Source organism: Rhineura floridana, chromosome 1 (assembly GCF_030035675.1).
Source record: "Rhineura floridana isolate rRhiFlo1 chromosome 1, rRhiFlo1.hap2, whole genome shotgun sequence".
NCBI lineage: Eukaryota > Metazoa > Chordata > Lepidosauria > Squamata > Rhineuridae > Rhineura > Rhineura floridana.
Window position 1 is genome coordinate 102461287 of NC_084480.1, and position 20537 is coordinate 102481823.

At 44.3% G+C, this 20537-nt stretch overlaps 1 protein-coding gene across 1 annotated transcript in view; it reads right to left on the reverse strand.

Annotated features, from left to right (window-relative positions):
- Nucleotides 1-20537, reverse strand: part of PCSK5 (proprotein convertase subtilisin/kexin type 5) — a 471327-nt gene that overhangs the window by 69335 nt on the left and 381455 nt on the right. The window contains exon 21 of the mRNA XM_061627751.1: nt 4539-4641. Coding sequence (XP_061483735.1) covers nt 4539-4641 — 103 coding nt within the window. The remainder of the gene's footprint in view (nt 1-4538; nt 4642-20537) is intronic.

Below are 20537 nucleotides of genomic sequence, written 5' to 3' on the forward strand. Positions count from 1 at the left end.
TTATTGCTAAAGAGATAACTTAAAGCATTTACCCTAAGTTACCCTTTACTTTTTTAAAGCACTCATTATACTCATAATCATAGTAGACATTTTCTTCTTCTTTTTCTTGAGTACTTGATGGCAAAGGATGAAAACAGCCCTAGAGGAACAGAATTATTGCTGTGTACCACTACAGTTAGCTAGCTGGCCAGCTGGCCACCTAGTTAGCAACTCAGGCATAATTTCTAATTTTCCCAATTAGTATGAGGCCTTTCCAGATTTCTGGACAAGAAAATCAACCCAGCAACCAGTAAAATAAAATATCCAATTGCTTTCCACAATTAGTTTCCATTTCTTAGTTAGTTCTTTGTATAGCAGCCAGTTAAAAAAAAACTTTCATTGATTGTCCAACAGGAAAGAAACTCTAAACATCAGGAACAAACTAGAAGAAGGGTCTCTCAAGGAGGAGTTAACACCTGTTGATATCCCCTTGTTCAATGTATCCTTAATATCCTTTTTTCTTATGAAACAAACAAAATATAGCAGTCATTTAATTCCTGGTTTTCATACTAAATTTTCTGTTAACTTGACTATTACATAGCCCATTTGTGTAAGCTAAGATAGACCTGCATGGAGGAGTGAGGGGGATGTTCACTGTCTTTTCTTTCCAGTGTTCTGGTCCTCACAGTGAGTGGGGGGAGGATTGGCTGGTGCAAAGTGCCTCCCCCCAATGCCCCCCCAGAAATATGGTTGTCCCACCTAACGTGGAAGGCTGGCTACAGGGCTGAGTAGAGGGCTAGATGCAGAAAAGTAGCAAATAAAAATGGGCTGCAGTTAGAGATGGGTCTGTCAATTTCAGTTCTCCCAGTTTTTCATTTTTCTACTCTTAAATTCAGCTCTCCACATTTCCACAGAAATTTGCAATTTTTAAAAAATCCTCATGAAATATCTGCAGCATTTAGTGTGAATTTCTCCCAATAAACACATTTTCATGCAATTTGGACTATGTACTCATTTTTTCAAGAAATTTATCCTCATGTAATGCATTTTTGCATGTTATTTTCTGTACATACAACTGTAATATCTAAACATACAACTGGAAATATCCAAGTGCCAATTTGACAGATTCAGCTATAAATGTGAACTAAATCGAATTTCTTTCTCATTCCTGACTGCAGTGCAATATGTAACTTGTGTTGTAGTTCGCTTTGGAAACAGGCATCATCATCTCAACTTGTGGGTAGTTATCATCACCCCGGTGTTAGTGGATCTACACTGGTTACCAGTTGTTTACTGGGCCCAATTCAAGGTGTTGGTATTGACCTTTAAAACCCTATACAGTTCCGGCCCAGTTTATCTGAAGGAGTGCCTCCAGCATCACCAATTATGCCGCATGACAAGATCAGCAGCACAAGACCTTCTCTCGGTCCCATCAGTTAAAACAGCTAGGCTGGTGCGGACCAGAGAGAGGGCTTTCTCGATTGTGGCCCCCACCCTCTGGAACTCCCTTCCTTTCGATCTTTGCCACACACCCTCCCTGACAGGTTTCCGCCGGGCCTTAAAGACCTGGCTATTCAGGCAGGCCTATGGGGTCTTTGGGGATGGGTCAGTTTCTAATGTTGTTTAACGCTGTTTAATTTTAATTACTATATTTTTGGTTATATTGTATTTTATCATGATATTGTACGTCGCCTAGAGTGGCCATTTATTCGGCCAGATAGGCGACTCAAAAATAAAATTTTATTTTATTATTATTATTATTTTAACAACTGATGGGCTCACTAGGCTACTGATTCCTAACATTTAAAGGAGATTTGGACATTAATAGAGAAATAGTATTACAAAGTGTTGATGTAGTGATGATTAGAGTGCCTCAGTTCATTAAACATAAGGGATTCAGAGGAAATATTTGGTATTTAAGTGGTAGAGTGATGATGACATGTTTCTGAAAAACCATAAGGTATATCAGTGATTTTACAAACAAAACCTATATGTCAGAATGCCCTCATTATCAATTCTGGCAGTGCTTATATTGATTCTGAATTCTTCAGAGCTTTTCTGATATATATATATGCCACAGAGAAGACATTATTTCTCTTCTTTTATTTATTTATTTGATTTATATCCCGCCCTTCCTCCCAGTAGGAGCCCAGGGCGGCAAACAAAAGCACTAAAAACACTCTCAAATCATAAAAACAGACTTTAAAATATATTACTACAAAACATCCTTAAAAACATATTAAAACAAAACATCTTTTTAAATACAGCTTTAAAAACATCTGAAAAAGCGATTTCATCACAGATGCAGACTGGGATAAGGTCTCTACTTAAAAGGCTTGTTGAAAGAGGAAAGTCATCAGTAGGTGCTGAGAAGATAACAAACATGGTGCCTGTTTAACTTTTAAGGGGAGGGTATTCCAAAGGGTAGCTGCCACTATACTAAAAGTCCGCTTCCTATGTTGTCCAGAACGGACCACCTGATAAGATGGTATATGCAGTAGGCCCTCACCTACAGAGTGTAGTGACTGACTGGATAGATAAGGTAAGACTGTCTTTCAGGTATCCTGGTCCCAAGCTATATAGCGCTTTGTACACCAAAACCAAAACCCTGAACTTAGCCTGGTAGCTAATATTTATTTATTTTATTAGATTTCTAAACCGCCCTATAGCTTTCTAGCTCTCAGGGCGGTGTACAAAAGGTAAAAACAGATTAAAATACAATAAACATGATAACAATACACTGTAAAATATAGAAACAAAATCAAGACAAAGACAAATTAAATAAAATTAAATTAAAATGCCTGAGCAAAGAGGTAGGTCTTTACCTGGCGCCGAAAGGATAACAAAGAAGTGCAATTCTTTCAGGGGTGACATGTTGGTGATACCCTGCCGCAGTGAGCAGTCACGCTGGTGCAAAATGCAGCTTCCATACTAACCTCAAGGGCAGCCCCATATAGAGCGCGTTACAGTAATCCAGCCTGGAGTTTACCAGTGCATGGACAACAGTGGTCAGGCTATCCCTGTCCAGAAACAGCCACAGCCAGAGCTAGTAAAAGGCACTCCTAGCCACTGAGGTCACCTGGGCCTCTAGCGACAAAGATGGATCCAGGAGCACCCCCATACTACAGACCTGCTCTTTCAGAGGGAGTACGACCCCATCCAAAGCAGGCAACTGGCCAATTATCTGAACTTGGGAATCACCAACCCACAGTGCCTTTGTCTTGCTAGGATTCAGACTCAGTTTATTGGCCCTCATCTATCCCACCACCGAGTCAAGGCACTGGTCCAGGGCTTGCATGGCCTCTTCCGATTCAGATATTTCAGAGAAACAGAGCTGGGTATCATCACCTCATCCCAAATCTCCTGCTGACTGCTCCCACAGGTGTCATATAGTTGCTAAACAGCAATTTCTCACGAAGAAATTTTTCACAAGATTTTTCAGCTTGGAAAGACCCACAAGACTTGTTTCATACTTTACTGAAGTAAAAGAGAATCTCAAGGTGAGAACTCATCTCTGCTGAATGTCAGGCTGCATTATTTCAGTGTCATTCATTACTTGCTTTGGTTTATGGCCTATTTAAAGGCCATAAAGAGCCAGAAAACCCAAGAGACTGAAGAGGACATATTTCCAATAAAGAGCACTTCCTTTCTATTACACTTGTGTCTTATTCCTATATGGAATAGAATTGGTTAAGTTTCACTTTCTTTTGCTCCTTATAATTTCTTATTAGATTTTCTATAACTATAAAAGCACCTAGGTGTATTAGTAACATCTAGAAGGATCAGAAGAAAGGAAAAACTAGGTGAAGGAGGGAAGGAAGGAACACAGGTATAGTTTTAACTATAGGGGAAGTACAAAGGTAATCTTCTTTGCAAATAGCCTGTAAACACCAGTGGGACATATTCAGAATAGTGATATGAACTGAGCTGAAATAAAACCACACCATACAGTTTTACATCATGCTATGTGGCGCTACACAAAACTGCCAGAAATCCTTTCCAAATTTTGGAGAAAACCAAATACCAAACACTTCATTCAATTAAAAGGTAAAGGTGTCCCTGCACTTATAGTACGAGTCGTTTCCAACTCTTAGGGTGACGTCTTGCAACGTTTACTAGGCAGACCATATATGGGGTGGGATTACCAGTTCCTTCCCCAGCCTTTCTTTACCCCCCAGCATATGCTGGGTACTCATTTTACCGACCACGGATGGATGGAAGGCTGAGTGGACCTCGACCCCTTCATTCAATTCAACGTGTCTAAATAGGCTAGTAGTGGGGAATCTATGGTCCTCCAGGTTTCGTGGACTACAACTCCCATCAGTCCAGTCAGCATGAACAATGGTCGGGGATGATGGGAGTTGTAGCCTGGCAACATCTGCAGGGTTCTTATTCCCCACTCTTGAAATAGACAGAATGTAGGCTGAGCAGATCCTTCCAGACTTTGATATGGGAAAGGCATGTTATAGCTTCACCACAAGCCTAACTTTCTTCTCAATTCACAGTGCTGCTTGCACGGTAGTGCAGTAAACATGAATTAATAACAATCAATCACTTACCTTGTGGATATACAGCCAGTGCAGTCCTCTGATGTTGGTCCTGTGCACTTATGACAGGAATCATCACAGAACTGACAGTGACCAAGAGGATCGATATATTCCCCTGGAAAATAAGAGCTTATTTATTACTTAATTATGTTACAGACACAGCTTTTTATAAAAGAAGGCATCATACTACCAAATGAAGAAAGCGTCTTGTCAATTTTCATGGGCTAGGGGAAAAAAACTATATATAAATTCCCTGAAGCACATTTGCTTCCCTTAGGAAGTTGGTTTATTTGAGCACTGGTATTTGAGGTCTCTGAAACATGAAACAATAAATATGTTTCTGTTCAGACTTCCTGAACCAGTCTTACATTATTATTATTATTATTATTATTATTATTATTATTATTATTATTATTATTATTATTTATTATTATTATTATTATTATTATTATTATTATTACCATTACCATTTCTTAGTTGCTTTATACAAAAAGTAGTGTCTCAAAGTGACTTAAGAAAATAAAGAACAAATAAAATCAATGAAAAGCCAAATTTAAAATGTTGTACAATACAAATTCCTAAAATGCTCATGCAGCAACACAATCAAAAGGAAAAGTCCTACCTCAACCTACTAAAAGATGAGCACTAAGATGAGCAGTAGAGGCTGATGTAACCACTAAAAACTGAAAATATCTTGACCTCGTGTCTAAAAACTGAAAATGATAGCATCAGTCCTGTTACCCTGGGGAGAACACTTCACAGATGGGAACTTTTGAATCTGCCCCCCACACCTCCCTTGTATGAGGCATATGGAGAAGCAGAGCCGGCGCCAGAGGGTGGCCAGGTTGGGCCCTTGCCAAGGGCCCCTGTGGCCCAGAGTGGCCCCTGTTGGTCGGTAGCACTCCTGCAATCTGTGGCAGCAGCAGCTCCCAACCCTGTCATGGATCAAGGAGAGGGAGCTCCCAGGCACCTCCCATACAGATAGCATGGGCTTCAATAACCATCCACACATGCCCCACCTACCTCTTCCACTGCTGTGAATGTCACGTGTAGTGCACACACATGCCTACCATCAGCTGAGATGCTGGCAGGATTTTCCTTAGGGGCTGACATCCCTGTCGCCATCTTGGTTGATGATAGGCATGCATGTGCAATGCACACAACATCCATACCTGTGGGAGAGGTAGGTGGGACATGTGGGAGGCTGCCGCAGGCCTGAAGGAGGCTGGTGCTCTAGGGCCCAGTCATGCCTGGCCATCCATCCTGTGGAGAAAGGCCTCAGATGAACACCACAGTATTCAGGCTGGTTCATGTGGGAAGAGGCAGCCATGAGGTTTTGGGGTTCTGAGCCGCATAAGGCTTTATAGGTCAAAACCAGCACATAGAACTGAGCCTGAAAATTAATAGATAACCAGTGCAGCCAGGCCATAATCAGTGTAAGATGTTCAAACCTTTTGGTCCCAGGTAGTTTATACTATATTTTCCCTGGTCTGTGTTAAGCAGTGCTCATTGAATCAAATGATTGAAGGGCTATAAAGGACAAACATCTACTTCAAGATGAAAATAAAAATAAAAAATAAAAATAATTCCACTGTCCTTGTAATTTGAGATCAGAGGTTGGATCTGATACCATGATTACTGTCTAAGGTCTGGTTTTGGGGGTGAGACTGATGATGCTGTATATAGTTCAACAGAGAATCCAGCCTGCCATGCGGTCCATGAAGATCCTAAGATGAGCTTGAACTATGTAGAGAATCCTGAGAAATAGCTCCAAAACGTTATTTAAAAGGGTATAAATAATAATAGTAGTAGTAGTAGTAGTAGTAGTAGTAATGAAAGATATGAATTTGCCGGTTTAATAGGAACAGCCCTTATATTTACCTATAGGGGAGACAGATAACTCCCCCTTTCACATATTGTCCTGGAAGTGTAAATAATTCATATTTCTATACAAGATTATGGTAACATATGAAAATACCCTTAATGGTGGTTCTGGAGATAGGCTTAATTTGCAAATGAGTCGTTGAGACATTGGTCAATGGCAACAGTTTTTTTGTTTGTTTTACTTAATGGATTTTCCCTGGAAAAGGTAAATCCAGATTAAATGGGCAGAAAATATGGACAGGCATTTTGATGCTAACACTGTTGTCTGGACGCCTGAGGTAAAAAAACGGCATAGGTAAGGAACACCGATTCCACAATAAACGCCCTATCTTGTATTCTATTGTGGAGTGGCCACTGATAGCTTTTCTTTCTCCAGTCCATGTTTTATTTCTGTTTTTTTTGAAGAAAATCAAACTACTAGGGCATAGCACAACCAAGACTGATCCATGATAGATCATGAAAAGTTTTGTGAAACCAGATGAAGAATAATTCAAAAATGGCTGATCTACAGTTTGGAGAAACTCATTGCATGCTAATAGGAACAGACCATTCATGTGAACTGAAAAACAAAACAAAAAGTGATCAGTGATAATATGTGATTGGCAGCCATGAAATTGCTAGTATAATGAGAGAAACCAAAAGAATTGCAGATGGGCAGAAGGTGAGATGCTAGGAATAAATAGTTTAAGAGAGAGAGCATATATGCAGTAGGGAAAAGTGGTTGCAGTTGGAAAACCAGGGCACATCGCATAAAGAAGAACGTCAAGCACATGGCTTTCAATAGCCAAGTGGAGAGATAAAACAATCTGTATATAGAAGAATATGGAAATTAGGTTCTTTAGATATGTGGTTTTGATTTGTATAAAAAGGGATCAGAATAAATTCTGGACATAATGTGTCCTGTTCAGCACAAATGAGCATGGTAGACAGCTAAAGCTCTGAGAGATAGAGAAATGACACATCTCTGGAAGAATTCTGTTCACAGAATTGGCTCAAAATTCATTTGGAATTCTCTATAACAAATGAACTGTTTTGCACCAAGGGATTTGCAAACATACACTGATTTCCAGGAATCATTAGCACATTTGTATCTGGCAGGGAGTGAAAATACTGAGCTGTTCCATCTTGCTTTTTTGTCTGCAAGCAATATGTTTTAATTCTAGTTTACTCCCTTATACTGTGCACAGGGCAAATAACAAAAAAAGAAAGAAAGAAAGAAAAAAGGAGAAATCCACATTTGCATCTCATTTATATCTTGTGTAACAGACACTTGTGACAGAGCAAGTAGCATTTCCCTTTTCCCAAGACCAGGATATATCTCAGGAGAGAATGGGAGACAGGTGGTACTTTCCTGACAATGAATGAATTCAGTATGTTGGACAGTCCTCAATATATTCTGCTTGTTTAACATTTGGTGGTGGCTGCTGCTAGGCTGCTGCTATATAAAGTTTTCTTTATGTCTTGAATTCCATGTACAAAAATGGGTTATATTTGTCTATATGTATATTGCTGTCCTCAGTTCCAGCATATTAGTGAGACAGATTTTCCTTTATAAACAGACTGGTTGAGAGAGATTTAGTGATCCCAGGGCAACAACGATGGCCTATCCGCTTGTGAATTAGCTGTGTCTTTGTATGTTCCCTCATTGCAGTGGTATAATGGCTTATTAAAATCACAGTTTCCTGTTCCAAACTGGAAAAGTGTGGTTTAATCTCAGTTTACTAACCAGGATATGAAACAAGAAATGTTAGCATTGAAAGCAGGCATGCAAAGGAAGGAGAGAAATGGTGAAGAGGGAGTATGCAGGCACATGCTAGTTCTCAAGCTGATAAACTGATATATCAGCCTGAGATTGTATATAACTGCAGCAGACCAAAATGTATTTTGACTCTTTGTCAATATAGTCATACTTACACACTAAAAGGAAAAAAAAAACCCTTGCGGCTTAAGAACGTGCCTATAGCCAACAGATATTTCTATCAAACTTTAAAAGGCAGGGAAATTGGGCACATATAGTGAATGCACCAGGGGAGCAGGAGACCTGGCCTCTTCTCTGAGACATTGTACTGCCCTACAAATTTGTAAAAACACAATTTGGTTGGTCTTTCACAATCCAATCCACTTCCTGTGTAGCTTGGAAGAATTTGGTAAGATGTGCCTCTGAGCATATGGTGAGTGGTGGCAACATCTGCAATCAGCCCAAATAACAGAAACAAGGCATGTGCTGTGCTGATCTTGTTTTAGCAGGGAGGAAGCAACAATATTAAGAAAGTTGATATAGTTCAGATAGTCACTTTAAATATATTTGATTTACTTTGTAATTTTAGTGACGTTTCCTATGGTAAATTATTTACTTTTGCTCCTGTTTCTGTGAATATGTGAAGTACAGCAACATGTTGCATAATTTACACTAAAAAACCTCCAAAAACAGTTGTGGAATAATGGCACTGACTATTCTGCAGAAGAGTCTTCTGTGGACATGAGGAGTGCCTCAGTTTGCACAAGATAAAACAGTGGAAGGTGAAATATATTCTAGCAAATTTCTAGGTATGCTCTATATTTTTAAATGACCATGCCTATCCTTCCTTAAGTGGAGTTGTTTAAGCATAGCAGGCTGAACACATGCATCTTGGGTAGGCCAAGTTTTTTTTTCCAACAGCTGGAGTCATTGCTTAAGTAGCAACATATTGTAATCAGTCTAATTTTACATCAAAGCTGCAGTTTCAGATTCAACTGTCAATGCACCCATGCAGTTTAAGAATGTACCTATAGCCAACAGATATTTCTATCAAACTTTAGAAAGCAGGGAAATTGGGCAGCTATAGTGAATGCACCAGGGGAGCAGGAGACCTGACCTCCTTTCTGAGATATTGTACTGCCCTACAAATTTGTAAAAATGCTCCGAGGCACGTTACCAAATTCTTTGAAGCTACACAGAAGTGGATTGGACTGTGAAAGACCAACCCAAATTGGGCTTCCTTGCTTGCTTATTTATTTATTGCATTTGTATACCACCCCATAGCCGAAGCTCTCTGGGCGATTTACAACAATTAAAAACATTAAAAACATATATACAAATTTAAAAACACATTTTTTCAAAAAGCAATTTAAAAACACATGCTAAAACGCCTGGAAGAAGAGGAAAGTCTTGACGTGGCGCCGAAAAGATAACAGTGTTGGCGCCAGATGCACCTCATCAGGAGATCATTCCATTTGGGGGCCACCACTGAGAAGGCCCTCTCCCTTGTTGCCAGACTCCCAGCTTCCCTCTGAATAGGCACCCGGAAAAGGGCCTTAGATGTGGAGCGTACGGATGGGTTCGTGTCGGGAGAGGCGTTCCATCAGGTATTGTGGTCCTAAGCCATGTAAGGCTATATAGGTTAAAACCAGCACCTTGAATCAAGCTCAGAAACGTACAGGCAGCCAATGCAAGCGGGCCAGAATTCGTTTTATATGTTCGAACCGTCTGGTCCCTGTTACCAATCTGGCCACTGCATTTTGCACAAGCTACAGCTTCCGAACCATCTCCAAAGGCAGCCCCACGTAGAGTGCATGGCAGTAATCTAACTTGGAGGTAACCAGAGCATGGACAACTGAAGCCAGGTTATCCTTGTCCAGATAGAGGCGTAGCTGGGCCACCAACCGAAGTTGGTAGAAGGCACTCCGTGCCACTGAGGTTACCTGAGCCTCAAGTGACAGAGATGGTTCTAGGAGAACCCCCAAGTTACGAACCTGCTCCTTCAGGGGGAGTGCAACCCCATCCAGGACAGGTTGGACATCCACCATCTGGTCAGAAGAACCATCCACTAGCGGCATCTCAGTCTTTTCTGGATTGAGCCTCAGTTTGTTAGCCCTCATCCAGTCCATTGTCACAGCCAGGCACCAGTTCAGCACATTGACAGCCTCACCTGAAGAAGATGAAAAGGAGAAATAGAGCTGCGTGTCATCAGCATACTGATGGCAACGTACTCCAAAGCTCCGGATGACCGCACCCAACGGTTTCATGTAGATGTTGAACAGCGTGGGGGACAGAACTGACCCCTGCGGAACCCCATACTGGAGAGTCCAGGGTGCCGAGCGATGATCCCCAAGCACCACCTTCTGGAGCCGATCCACCAAGTAGGAGCAGAACCATCACCATGCAGTCCCTCCCACTCCCACCTCAGCCAGTCTTCCCAGAAGGATACCATGGTCGATGGTATTGAAAGCCGCTGAGAGATCATGGAGAATCAACAGAGTCACACTCCCCCTGTCTCTCTCCAGACAAAGGTCATCATACAGGATGACCAAGGCTGTTTCCATGCCAAAACCAGGCCTGAAACCTGACTGAACCTGACTGAAATGGATCCAGATAATCGGTCTCATCCAGTGTCTGGAGCTGGCCTGCCACCACTCGTTCCAGGACCTTGCCCAGGAATGGAACATTTGCCACCGGCTTATAGTTATTAAGATTTTCTGGGTCCAGAAAGGGTCTCTTCAGGAGTGGTCTCACTACCGCCTCTTTCAGGCAGCCAGGGACCACCCCCTCTCGCAGAGAGGCATTAATCACTTCCCTGGCCCAGCTGGTTGTTCCCCCTGCTAGCTTTTATTAGTCAAGAAGGGCAAGGATCCAGCACAGAAGTGGTTGCATGAACCTATCCATGCACCTTATCAACGTCCTCAAGCTGTACCAACTGAAACTCATCCAAGAAATTGGGACAAGGCTGTGCTCTGGATACCTCGCTTGATTCACCTGCTGTAACACTGGAGTCTAAGTCCTGGTGGATGCTAAAGATTTTATCCTGGAAGTGCCTAGCAAATTCATTACAGCGGGCCTCAGATGGTTCTACCATGTCCTTGGGGCCAGCGTGTAATAGTCCCTGGACAATTCTGAAGAGCTCCGCTGGGCGGCAGAGTGATGATTTGATAGTGGCAGCAAAATATTGTTTTTTTTGCTGCCCTCACTGCCCCTAAATACAGCTTACCATAGGCACTTACCAGTAAGTAATTGCATCCACCAGGAGTTTGTCTCCATCTGCACTCAAGCCATCTCCTATATTGTTTCATCGCTCTCAGCTCTGGGGTATACCATGGAGCTGTACAAGCTCTACACAGGAGAGGGCACTCAGGAGCAATCATGTCAACTGCCCAGGTTATTTCTGTATTCCACAGTTCAACCAGGGTTTCGACAGGAGCGCCAACCCTATCAGCTGGAAAGCTCCCCAGAGCCCTTTGGAAACCATCCGGATCCATTAATCTCTGGGGGTGGGCCAACTTAATAGGTCTGCCACCCTTGCAGAGGGGAAAGGCCACTGTAAGTCTAAACTTCAGCAAGCAGTGATCTGTCCATGACAGAGGGATTGATGTAAGGCCCCCCACATTCAGATCACCATCTCCATGTCCAGTTGCAAAAACGAAGTCTAGAGTATGCCCTGCTACATGTGTTGGGCCAATGGCATGTTGGGACAGTCCCATAGTTGTCATGGAAACCATGAAATCCTGAGCCGCCCCAGATAAGGTGGCCTCAGCATGGATGTTGACATCCCTCAAAACCAATAGTCTGGGGGATCTCAACCGTACACCTGAGACCACCTCCATCAGCTGAGTTAGGGAGTCTGTTGGGCAGTGGGGTGGGCAGTACACTAACAGAATCCCCAGTCTGTCCTGCTGACCCAACATAAGGTGCAAACACTCCAGACCAGTAGTCACAAGGACAGGGTGCTTGCAGAGGGAGATGGAGCTCCTGTAGACCACAGCAACCCCCCTCCCCGACCCTCAGGTCTACCCTGATGCTGAACCAGGTACCCTGGCAGACATAGCTGGGAGAGACTTACACCCCCCTGCTCACCCACCCAGGTCTCGGTTATACATGCCATATCGGCTGCCTCATCCAAAATTAAATCATGAATGAGGGAGATCTTATTATGCAGCGATCTGGCATTTAGGAGCAGCATCCGGAGGTCTGAGAGGTGGCTGATAGGGCACCAACAAACCTGCGGGTGTGGGGAGGACGGGAACAAGGCACAGCCATTAACTGCCTGGGCTGCATTCCCCTTACCTGGCAAGTCCTCCTCACAATGCCATATCTCCTTCTACCAGTCACTACACTAATTGGGGGCCCCTCAAGTCTCCCCACTTGGCTCTGAGTCTTCTCTCCCAGGCACATGACTCAAGACCCGCAAAAAGCCAGGCAATCTGCAAAGCAGGAGCCACCTCAGCCAGCCAGGGAAGGGACAGGTGGATGATATCAGCAACAGCTGGCTGAGTGCCTGGGGGCCTGGTCCTGCAAGGTGTGACACCTGCAGAGCAGAAGTCCAACAGGGAGAGGGCGGTGGTGGTAGCTGAGCAGCAGCAGCAGCAGCAAGCAAGCAGACAGGCAGGCAGGCAGACAGCAGCAGCAAACGGCTCTCCTTCTTCCCTGGGTGATGGTGGTCCCCTTCTTCCTGCAAGTACTGGGTCTTTTTACACATTTGTAGGGCAATACAAAATCTCAGAGAGGTCAGGTCTCCTATAGCTGCCCAATTTCCCTGCTTTTTAAACTTGATAGAAATATCTGTTGGCTATTTTGTTGTTATATGCCTTCAAGTCGATTATGACTTATGGCGACCCTATGAATCAGTTACCTCCAATAGCATTTATTATGAACCACCCTGTTCAGATCTTGTATGTTCAAGTCTGTGGCTTCCTTTTATGGAATCAATCCATCTCTTGTTTGGTCTTTCACTTTTTCTACTCCCTTCTGGTTTTCCCAGCATTATTGTCTTTTCAGGTGAATCACATCTTCTCATGATGTGTCCAAAGTATGATAACTTCAGCTTCATCATTTTAGCTTCTAATGATAGTTCTGGTTTAATTTGTTCTATGACCCAATTATTTGTCTTTTTCACAGTCCATGGTACGCTCAAAGCTCTCCTCCAACACCACAGTTCAAATGATCTGAGTTTTCTCTTATCTGCTTTTTTTCACTGTCCAACTTTCACATCCAGACATAGAGATCAGGAATACCATGGTCTGTATGATCCTGACTTTAGTGTTCAGTGATACATCTTTGCATGTGAGGACCTTTTCTAGTTCTCTCACAGCTGCCTTCCCCAGTCCTAGCCTTCTTCTGATTTCTTGACTATGGTCTCCATTTTGGTTAAGGACCAAGGTATTAGTAATCCTTGACAAGTTCAATGTCCTCATTGTCAACTTTAAAGTTGCATAAATCTTCTGTTATCATTACTTTTTGACATTCAGCTGTAGTCCTGCTTTTGTACTTTCCTCTTTAACTTTCATCAGCATTTGTTTCAGATCATTACTGGTTTCTGCTAGTAGTATGGTATCATCTGCATATCTTAAATTATTGATATTTCTGCCTCTAATTTTCACACCTCCTTCATCTTGGTCCAATCCTGCTTTCCGTATGATATGTTCTGCATATAGATTAAACAAATAGGGTGATAAAATACACCCCTGCCTCATACTCTTTCTGATTGGGAACCAATCAGTTTCCCCATATTCTGTCCTTACAGTCGCCTCTTGTGCAGAGTATAGGTTGTGCATCAGGACAATCAGATGCTGTGGCACCCACATTTCCTTTAAAGCATTCTATAGTTTTTCATGATCTACACAATCAAAGGCTTTGCTGTAATCTATAAAGCACAGGGTGATTTTCTTCTGAAATTCCTTGCTCCGTTCCGTTATCCAACGTAAGTTTGCGATGTGATCTCTGGTGCCTCTTCCTAAATTCTGCTTGGACATCTGGAATTTCTCGCTCCATATATGGTAAGAACCTTTGCTGTAAAATCTTGAGCATTACTTTACTTGCATGGGATATTAAGGCAATAGTTTGATAATTACTATTAATTAATAAATAATTAATTGTTGGCTATAGGTACGTTCTTAAACCGCAACGTGTTTTGCCTATTAGTGAATTTCTCTGCTTTATAATCTGAGAGGTAAGAAATGGGATCCTATGCAAGTTTGCTGAGAATGGATTGAGCATTTGCATGCTTATTGGGTTTAATTGGATTTACTCCTCTGCAATCATGCTTAAGGTAGGTGACCACTGGGAAGGACGAGAAGGGGGAGGGGAGAAGGGCTAGAGTGGGGATAGGAGGAGGAGGAGGAGTGGGGGAGGAGAGAAGGAAGGGAGGAGAGGGGAAAGGAAGGGGATGGAGAGAAGGGGAGGTGGGGGAAGGGATAGGCAGGTTTGATTATTGGCATCATTGTGTTCAGTAGGGTTTTCTCTTGCACAATCATGGTTAGGATAGGTGAAACTGACCACGGAAGGAGGAGAAGGGGGAGAGAGGGTAGGTTGGAGTGGGGAGGGAAGGGGAGGAGGAGAGGGGAGGAGAAAGTGGGAGGATGGGGAGGAGAAAGGGGGAGGAAGAAGGGAGGGGTGGTGAAGGAGGGGGAAAGGGGAGAGGAAGGAGGGAAGAGGAGAGGGGAAAGGGGAAGGGGAAGGAAGGGGGAAGGAGGAGGAGAGGGGAGGGAAGAGGGGGCAGGACAGGGAAGGAAGGGGGAGGGGCAGGAGAAGGAAGGAAGGGGGAGGGGCAAGAGGGAAGGATAAGAGGGAGGAGGAGGGGAGTGCAGGTTTGATCATGTGCATGCTTATTGAGTTCAATTGGATTTATTTCTGTGTAGAAATGCTTAGGATAGGTGAAACTGTCCTGGGAGAGGGGGAGGCAGTGAGGAGAAGGGGAAAAGGTGGAGGGAGGAGGGGGAGAGGGGAAAGGATTGAGTAGGTGGTCACTGGGCAGAGGGAAGCCCTTTTACTTTCCAGAAGGAAATCATTGTTAACAGTAACATTATTTTTTGGGGTTTCCCACACCTTTTTATTCTATAGCAGACACATGTAGTTTCTCACCCAAATTTAAACCAAAGCTGTCCTTGGCCTCATCCACACCAAACCTTTATTCTACTTTAGACAGTCCTGACTTCCCCCAAAGAATCCTGGGAAGTGTAATTTATGAAGGGTGCTGAGAGTTGTTAGGGGATGCCCTTTTCCCCTCACAGAACTACAGTCACCAGAATTCTCTGGGAAGAGGTACTAACTGTCAAACCACTTTGGTCACAGGAGCTCTGTCAGGGGAATAGGAGTCTCCTAACACAAACTACACTTCCCAGGATTCTTGGGGGAAGCCATGCCTGTCTCAAGTGAAATCAAAGTCTGGTGTGGATGTGGCCCCTTGATTAGCCAAGGCAAACAGCTGTGAGTCTGGCATTTTGAACACTGACAGTTGGTTCTTACTGAGCATGCCCGTCACTATCATTCATTTCAATGCAAAATTTCTTAAACTCGTTAAAAAATGAGCCATGCAGTTTTTAAACCTTTAAACTGCAGAAGATGAAGGTCATAGTATGGGGCAAGGTCAGTAATAGGATGACAGGTACTCTGTGAACATGGCTGATTTTTTAATGAATTTCAACAAATTATGATACCATTGACAGAAAAAAGTTCAACAGGGGTCAGGATTTTTTCTCTTGTTTTAGACTTCGAACTCTTGATCCTCTCTTGAGTGTTTTTTGTATCGCCATGAAAACCTAAAGGGTTGTTAAGCAAGCATTTCTGAGTTCAGGACAATACGTTTTGTAAGATTTTGTTTTGAAATGAGCTTATGGGAAGCAGCAGGGTGGCCAGAATGGGTATCTTTAATTTAACATTGTGGAAAGTGAAAAATCCATTCTGGCTATAGTATACAGATACTCTCATGGCTGGATAATACATGCTCAGTTCAGTGATGATGTCGGTGGCCTGGCTGGCAACTCACTGGACATACCCACAGATGGCCACTGCCATTTCATTACCAGCTGGAGCTACACCCACACCCACAGGATTGCTGGTAGTTCTATCAGCCAACCCTCGGATCTCCAGTTGCTGCTTTTCAATGCCAGATCAGTAAATAATAAAACCTCCCTCATCCATGACCTAATTGTGGATGAGGCGGCCGATCTGGCATGTATTACCGAGACCTGGGTGAGCGATCTGGGAGGTATTAATCTCTCCCAGTTGTGCCCACCTGGGTATTCGGTTCAGCATCTGGGTAGATCCGAGGGTCGGGGAGGGGGAATTGCTGTGGTCTATAGAAGTTCCATCCCTCTTGTTAGGCACCTTATCCAGGTGGCTAATGGTCTAGAGTGTCTACACATAACGTTGGGTCAGCGAGACAGACTGGGAATACTGTTGGTGTACCGTCCACCCTGCTGCCCAATAGCCTCCCTAACTGAGCTGACAGAGGTGGTCTCGGATCTATTGTTGCGTTCCCCCAAACTTTTGGTATTGGGGGAACTCAACATTCATGCTGAGGCTGCTTTATCTGGAGCAGCTCAGGACTTCATGACCTCCATGACAGCCATGGGGCTGTCTCAATTTGCTACTGGCCCTACGCATGTGTTGGGGCACACTCTGGACTTGATTTTTGCCTCTGGATTAGGGGATGGTGATCTGAGAGTGAGGAATTTTACATCTATTCCTTTGTCATGGTCAGATCACCACCTATTAAGGTTTAGACTCACATTGTCTTCTCCCCTCTGCAAGGGTGGAGGACCAATTAAGATGGTCCGTCCCCGGAGACTAATGAATCCTGAGGGTTTTCTGATGGCTCTAGGGAATTTTCCGGCTGATAGAATTGACGGTCCTGTCGAAACCCTGGCCACGCTGTGGAATACAGAAATGGCCCGGGCAGTTGACACGATCGCCCGGTGCGCCCTCTCCGTTGCAGAGCTCAATTGGCTCCCTGGTTTACCCCGGAGCTAAGAGTGATGAAGCAAGAAAGGAGATGGCTTGAGTGCAAATGGAGGCGAACTCCTGACGGCTGTAATCATGCACTTGTGAGGGTCTCTACCAAACTCTATGTGAAGGCAGTGAGAGCAGCAAAGAAGCAATACTTTGCTGTCTCTATTCAGTCATCTCTTAACCGCCCAGCGGAACTTTATAAAGTTGTCCGGGGACTTTTACACTCTGGTCCCCAGGACGCAATAACACCATCAATTGCCCGCTGTAATGAGTATGCGCGACACTTTCGTGATAAGATCATGAACATCCGCCGGGACCTTGACTCCATTATTGTAGCAGTTGATCCTAATGAGGTGTCCAGAGCACAGTCTTGTCCTGTTTTACTGGATGAGTTTCAGTTGGTACAGCTCGAGGATGTGGACAAGGTGCTTGGACAGGTGCGGGTGACCACTTCTGCTCTGGATCCTTGCCCCTCATGGCTAATAAAAGCTAGCAGGAATGGAACAGCCGGCTGGGCCAAGGAGGTGATTAATGCCTCTTTACGAGAGGGAGTGGTCCCACCCTGCCTGAAACAGGCGGTGGTGAGACCGCTCCTAAAAAAACCCTCCTTGGACCCTGATAATTTGGACAACTATAGGCCGGTAGCAAATGTTCCATTCCTGGGCAAGGTCCTAGAGCGTGTGGTCGCTCGCCAACTCCAGGCTCTCTTGGATGAAACTGATTATCTGGACCCATTTCAATCGGGCTTTCGGACGGGGTTTGGTACAGAAACGGCCTTGGTCGCCCTGTATGATGACCTCTGTCGGGAGAAAGACAGAGGGAGTGTAACTCTGTTGGTTCTCCTTGATCTCTCAGCGGCGTTTGATACCATCGACCATGGTATTCTTCTGGAGCGACTTACGGATTTAGGAGTGGGAGGCACTGCTTGGCGGTGGCTCTGCTCCTATCTCGGGAATCGTCTCCAGAAGGTGATGTTGGGGGAACATTACTCGAGTCCCTGGGTACTCCAATATGGAGTCCCGCAGGGTTCAGTTCTGTCCCCCATGCTTTTCAATATCTATATGAAGCCGCTGGGTGAGGTCATCAGGAGTTTCGGAGTGCGTTTCCAGCAATATGCTGATGATACGCAGCTCTACTTCTCCTTTTCATCTTCGTCAGGTGAGGCTGTTGATGTACTAGACCGCTGCCTGGCCGCGATAATGGGCTGGATGAGAGCTAATAAACTGAAACTCAATCCTAACAAGACTGAGATGCTGTTGGTGGGAGGGCCCTCTGCCCAGATGGTTGATGTTCGACCTGCCCTAGATGGGGTTACACTCCCCCTAAAGGAGCAGGTACGTAGTTTGGGGGTCTTATTAGACCCGCTCCTGTCACTTGAGGCTCAGGTAGCCTCGGTGGCACGGAATGCATTCTACCAGCTTCGGCTGGTAGCCCAACTACGACCCTATCTGGACAGGGAGAATCTCGCCTCAGTTATCCATGCTATGGTAACCTCTAGATTGGACTACTGTAATGCACTCTACGTGGGGCTACCTGTGAAGATGGTTCAGAAACTTCAGCTAGTGCAAAATGCTGCGGCCAGAGTTCTCACTGGGACAAAGAAATTTGACCATATAACACCTGTCCTGGCGCAGCTGCACTGGCTACCGATATGTTTCCGGGCCAGATTCAGAGTGTTGGTTCTTACCTATAAAGCCCTAAACGGCATCGGACCGCAATACCTGGTGGAACGCCTCTCTCGCTATGTACCTACCCGTTCACTACGCTCGACGTCGAAGGCCCTTCTCCGGGTCCCAACTCATAAAGAGGCCCGGAGATCAACAACTAGATCTAGGGCCTTCTCGGTGGTGGCCCCCGAACTATGGAATGCCCTCCCAGACGAGATACGCCTGGCGCCTTCTTTGTTATCTTTTCGGCGCCAGATAAAAACCTACCTTTTCGCCCAGGCTTTTTAAACATTTTAAATTTAATTTTAAACCTAATATGGATTTTAATTTATAAACTCAATGGCAATTCTATTTCGGATTTTTATCATGTTATATTTTTCACACTTGCTCATCTTTTAATTGTGATTTTATTTGTTGTACACCGCCCTGAGAGCTTTCTGCTATAGGGCGGTCTAGAAATGTAATTAAATAAATAAAAAATAAATAAATAAGGAACCATGCCAGTATTTAAATATTTTAAGAGGGCAAAGTGTGAAATTGGATGCAAAGGTTTACAGCTACTGTGAGATAGCCCTGCTAAATGAGAACATGAAACTGAAGGAGTTCTGATTTTCTGCTAGAGGTTCCCTCACATCTCTCCAAAACCTGCATCACCCAAAATACAGTTTAATGTTGATTTGATTATATTTATAGGAAAGCAGTGTAGAGAATCATAGCAGCACAAATGAACTTTCAGGGAGAAATGAAGCATAAATAGAATATTTTCCAATATAAACCCCACATATTACAGGAAATAACAAATTTCCTCCAGGCATTGATCTGGTCTTTGTGCCTCTGATCCACAGAATAAATGAAACACCTAGTACACTAATGGGTGCTATAAGAGAATAATTATGCAACAGTGCAATGCACAGGATTTCCACAAAGCAATAAAAGCTGATGGCAATACAATGTAAATAAATGTTTCACTGAAAAGTTCTGTAGGTGGACTCTGATTTTATGATTTCCCCTGGCTATAGAATCTGTTGAGAATTAGTGTTGTATTAAATCATACTTTGTCCATTACTGTTGCTATCTTTGTAATGTGTACTGTAGCCTGTAAGCTTTTTATTTTTATTTTTATTCAGCCTCTGTCAAATTTGCTACATTTGGCATTGTGGTAGACAATGGGCATATTTCTAAAAAGACTGTAAAAGAAACCAGTAGTATTGTAAGCCTTAAACCATGTTCTCTGCAAGAATAGTCTGACATGTGCTGCTTCTCAGGGCTGGCTCCAAAGGGCGGCCAGGTGGGGCCCTAGCTGAGGGCCCCGTGGCCCACATGGGCCCCTGAAGGGCCCCTCATAGTGGTGGGAGAGCAGCGCTCCCCTTCCGGGCAGATCACGAGGGAGTTGCCTGTCTGCTTGCTTGCTGGTGCACCCACGCTCACTCTCCCCAGGGCAGGTCCTCCACCCCCTCTGCTCCGCTCGCTCACTCGCTCGCCCTCTGCCCCTACTGGCTCCTTCATTCACCCCCCATCCCACCCCCCTGCTCATTCACCCTCTGCTCCCGCCAGCTCCCTCGTTTGCTCACCTATCGTCCCTAGGGCCCCTCGTTATGGTGGGGGAGTAGCGCTCCCCTTCATGGCAGACTCCCTGCCACAGATCGCAGGGAGGGAGCTGCCCATCTGCTTGCCGGCCCACCCGCACCTTCTTCTCTCCCCCACCCCCATGCCCACACCCGGTCCTGCCAGCTCACCCAACCTCCCACTCCTCCGCCCACC